Source organism: Kryptolebias marmoratus, linkage group LG3 (assembly GCF_001649575.2).
Source record: "Kryptolebias marmoratus isolate JLee-2015 linkage group LG3, ASM164957v2, whole genome shotgun sequence".
In the NCBI taxonomy this organism is placed as follows: Eukaryota; Metazoa; Chordata; class Actinopteri; order Cyprinodontiformes; family Rivulidae; genus Kryptolebias; species Kryptolebias marmoratus.
Genome location: NC_051432.1, coordinates 3951709 through 3956259, shown reverse-complemented (window position 1 = coordinate 3956259; position 4551 = coordinate 3951709). Strand labels below are relative to the sequence as shown.

The window sequence follows — 4551 nt, the reverse complement described above, 5'->3', positions numbered from 1 at the left end:
TGGATGGATGGATGGATGGATGGATGGATGGATGGATGGATGGATGGATGGATGGATGGATGGATGGATGGATGGATGGATGGATGGATGGATGGCTATGTCCTAGATGAATCTACACCTACATACGATCCCAGATACCAAAAGATGTTAATTCAATGTTAAATTATGGTCAAAATGTTGATTTTTGGTTAAGGTCAACGATTGATGGTGGATCAACCATCAACTAACATGTAGATTACCATTTAGATGATGGTTGAATCAACACTGATATAGTATCAGTTGTGGTTGAAAACCTAATGTTGATTCCACATGTAAATCTAAATTTATACTTGACGAGTTGATCACCGCGCGGGGCTGCATGCGCCAACAGTGATGCAATTGCGCTGTCCCCGCCCCTGCACGAAGGCCGTGCGTGGTGTCACGTCGCCTGGTCAGACACCTCGCAATTTTTGTAACTTTGCGCGGGCTGTGCGCGCCGCGCTCCATTCAAAATGGATGATTTTGCTGCTCTAGCGGAGCTGGTTCACCTGTATCAGCATTAATATGATCCCTCTGTAGGAGATCACAAAGACAATCAAATGGTTCAAAACTCACGGAGGGAGATTATTGCAGCCAATAAAAAGGAGTGTTTATAGACCACAGAGGGGAGAAACATTAGTCCTATGATGGGCGAATCACAGCTAAAGCAAATAAGCAAACTTTAAAGTCAAACTGAATGCTTTAAGTTTAAACATTCTCTCTGTATCACAGCCAGAAACACCACAGTTCTTCCACCTGAATATGTGAAGCCATATTTGATTTGACACCATCTGTGGCCCAGTTCCAATACTCGCACTACACCCTACGCCCCTCTATAAAGCGTGTCCTCAGTCGAAGTGCACAGAAAGGTTCATGTGCGCAGGTTACAAGCATGCAAGAATTGGACAATTGGGACAGTACGGGAAACATAATCGACTTGCACCTCTGCTTCATAACTGGGACATCCAACATGGCAGCACCAGTCCCTGTTTTGGTATTTTAAGAAGGTGCCAGTACGATTTTAAAAGTACAGTTTAGGTATTTTTGCTTTCCAAAGTCATTGCAGGAGATATTTGGCTGTTCAAATGTGTTTTGTTATGACTTGTTGAATGCGGAGCAAAGTTTGATAGTATTCACACCTGTACAGCAGAGTGAATCAGTAATTATTTCAATACTTTACATTTGAAACCTGTTTTTTTTTTGTGACAGACGCTCTCTCTGTCACCACTGCCTTATTTCTGCCTTATAATTAAAAACCCTTTTATTGTCAATAAAGATAATTTAAAAAAAATAAAAACGTCACATGCAGCGATGAATTGTGGGTAAATCCTTCGCCAAAGTCCGCCTGGATGCTGGCTTCGCCGAAGGGCGGATGTAGTATGCAAAGCGGGCGGGGCTAAAGACCACTCCGGATACTGGGACACACTACGCACTGAAACCCTTCAGCATTAACGCACATTGGAAGGACACAAGGGTGAACTGAGGGTGCAAGTGCAAGTATTGGGACCAGGCCTGCCTCTCTTTTTTACCGTATTTCCACTGGTTACGTAGCGTACTGCCCCCTGTGTTTTCGGAGAATACTGCACCGACATAAGCGCCAAGTATAAATGCCTACACCGCTCGCTCAGGTCCACGCGCCGTGCACGGAGCCCTGCGCGACACTACAAAGCATGACTATAATGAGCCAGTAAGTCAACAACCAGGATTCATTAATTCTGCCTAACCATATTTCAACGTTGATTCACTCATATTTTACTATCTGGGATATAAACGTTGGTGTTAGATCATATCTATACTAGCATGATGGGCTAGATACTTTGGTTTGTTTCTACTTTCAGAAAGTCACTACAGTTCCAGTAGTGCAATTCTGCACCAGAGTAGGGGGAAGTGGCAAGATAAAATGTTGGTCAAAACAACAAGAAAGATAATTTAGTTCTCTCTGATTGCACAACTTTAGAATCGATACACGCATGCCAACATCAGCAGAATCCATATTTATTTCTGTAAACACAGTGTGCTGCGTGCGTCATGTAAAGTGTTCTGCATATGTGGATCATTTTGACCATGGAAAAATATCATATCTCACCAAAAAAATAAGAATTAAGCACTAAGACCTGGAGTATGAATGTGGTCTTAGGCATCTTTTCAGGCAGCAGCATGTTGTGGATTTTGTGACATCTAAACGCAAATTAGCATTTTTAAATATCTCTCTAATATAAGTGCATACATATGAATGCACATGAAATGTGCATGAGAATCATGAAAGGTTTCTGAACTGGTAGAATGACACAAAAGTCAGCTAACCGGTTTGATAAAGCTTTGAGTGAGGGGTTAAACAGAAATTTCTCAAAATTTGCAATGAGTACACAATTAAGATGCAGTATGTCATTCACACCTGTGAAAGTGTGTGCACAAAGTTATAAACATTCAGAGCAGTTAGATAAAATAAAAGACATTGAGATGTTCAATTTTACTGCAGCGGGGTATAGAGCAGTAATCCCATTTTTTAAACCAGCTGGTCGTGTAGCACCATGGCCTGAGATTTCCTTCTGGGTTTCTGCAATAGTTCTCCTCAAGAGAATGGTTTGGATAACTGCAGAAAGAATCAACAGAAAATACTGAGGTTTAGTTTAGCCTTTAGAAAGCCTAACTTTGAGAGTAGGTTAATACAATCCTGTTTTAATTGTGAAATGTTCCAGTCTTACATTGTAGGGGTGAATTTGTGACTGTGAGGTGACTGGGAATCCCAGCGTTGACAGATGTAACCATTTTCAGTTGTGGAGTGATGTCCTCTGTAGTCTTCACCATTGCAGTAAAAACAGTCCTCTGCAGACATTTAAAACAAAGACAAACAGCTTTTATTTAATTCTGAAAAGATAATTATTATGAGCTCACATCATGTGTAGTTTTGTTCATTACAAAACAAAGACAAGTGCCTCATTTGCCTTTATGGCAAATTTAAAAAGACACACATGACACTATGATGACATTATTTAAATGAACTCCTTTGCAATCTATAATCTCCTTGTTGTCTTATGGCTTACTCACATTCTGCTGTAAGTGTTCCTATTGGCAGTCTACAGGGAAAAAATTGGCTTAAGGCATTTGAGATTTCACAACACCTGTGTGTGTTTAGTCCCATAGAAGTTTGCAAACTGGCCATGGAAACCTTTCTTCCTGCACAAGCCAAATTCTACAGTTCTTGAGAAAAATAATGAATTAATTACATTCATTCAACTACATACTACAGAACCTGCACTTCTTGTGGATGAATGAACCAAGTCAGGGGCCCGGTTAGTAGAGACTTTGCAATGGCAAGTAAGATGCACAAGTGAAGCAGGGTCACTGTACAGTTCACATGACTTAAGACTATGACACAAGTACTAAACAATTTGTCTAGTACATAGAAAGCATTTTACTAATAAGCACCAAAGGTGTTGAGAAGGTCAGTTGAAATGTATGTTTATTATTATTAAGCTGGAGCACTAAAGGCCTGTTGAATTCAAAGTGTGTATTATTATTAAAGATTTTTCAACAAATACATGCCTTTTGGGGGGTTTGAACATACCCCAAAACAAGCAAATCAGGACTGGTTAAAATTTGTACATTTAAGGGGGCTGGAACAAGGATGCAACAAAATGGCTCTACGGTGCTTCCTAAACATTTTCAAACAAACCTTGCCTTCTCCTTTACTTTTACATACAACATTATAAATCTATAGCATGAATGGACCCCTCTCTTTACAACCTCTGACCTACGGTCATGGCCAAAAGTTTTGAGAATGATTCAAACGTTAATTTTTACAAAGTCTACTGCTTCAATTTTTATAATGGCAATTTGCATATACTCCAGAATGTTATAAAGAGTGATCCGCTTAACAGCAATTAATTGCAAAGTCAATATTTGACTAGAAAATGAACTTTATCCCCCAAAACACATTTCAACTTCATTGCAGCCCTGCCTTAAAAGGACCAGCTGACATCGTTTCAGTGATTGCTCCATTAACACAGGTGTGGGTGTTGATGAGGACAGGGCTGGAGATCAATCTGTCATGATTAAGTAAGAATGACACCACTGGACACTTTAAAAAGACGCTGGTGCTTGGCATCATTGTTTCTCTTCTGTGAACCATGGTTATCTCTAAAGAAACACGTGCAATCATCATTGCACTGCACAAAAAATGGCCTGACAGGGAAGAGTATGGCAGCTAGAAAGATTGCACCTCAGTCAATAATCTATCGCATCATCAAGAACTTCAAGGAGAGAGGTTCCATTGTTGCCAAAAAGGCTCCAGGGCGCCCAAGATATACCAGCAAGCGCCAGGACCATCTATTAAAAGTGTTTCAGCTGCGGGATCGGGCTACCAGCAGTGCAGAGCTTGCTCAGGAATGGCAGCAGGCAGGTGTGAGTGCATCTGCACGCACTGTGAGGCGGAGACTCTTGGAGCAAGGCCTGGTCTCAAGGAGGGCAGCAAAGAAGCCACTTCTCTCCAGGAAAAACATCAGGGACAGACTGATATTCTGCAAAAGGTAC

At 41.0% G+C, this 4551-nt stretch overlaps 1 protein-coding gene across 1 annotated transcript in view; it reads right to left on the bottom strand.

Moving 5' to 3' along the window:
* LOC108248859 (neuronal acetylcholine receptor subunit alpha-6-like) overlaps positions 1–4551 on the bottom strand; it is a 36312-nt gene that overhangs the window by 17844 nt on the left and 13917 nt on the right. The window contains exons 5-6 of the mRNA XM_037974598.1: positions 2724–2844; positions 2493–2611 (exon numbers count right to left, since the gene is read on the bottom strand). Of these exons, the coding sequence (XP_037830526.1) occupies positions 2493–2611; positions 2724–2844 (240 nt within the window). The remainder of the gene's footprint in view (positions 1–2492; positions 2612–2723; positions 2845–4551) is intronic.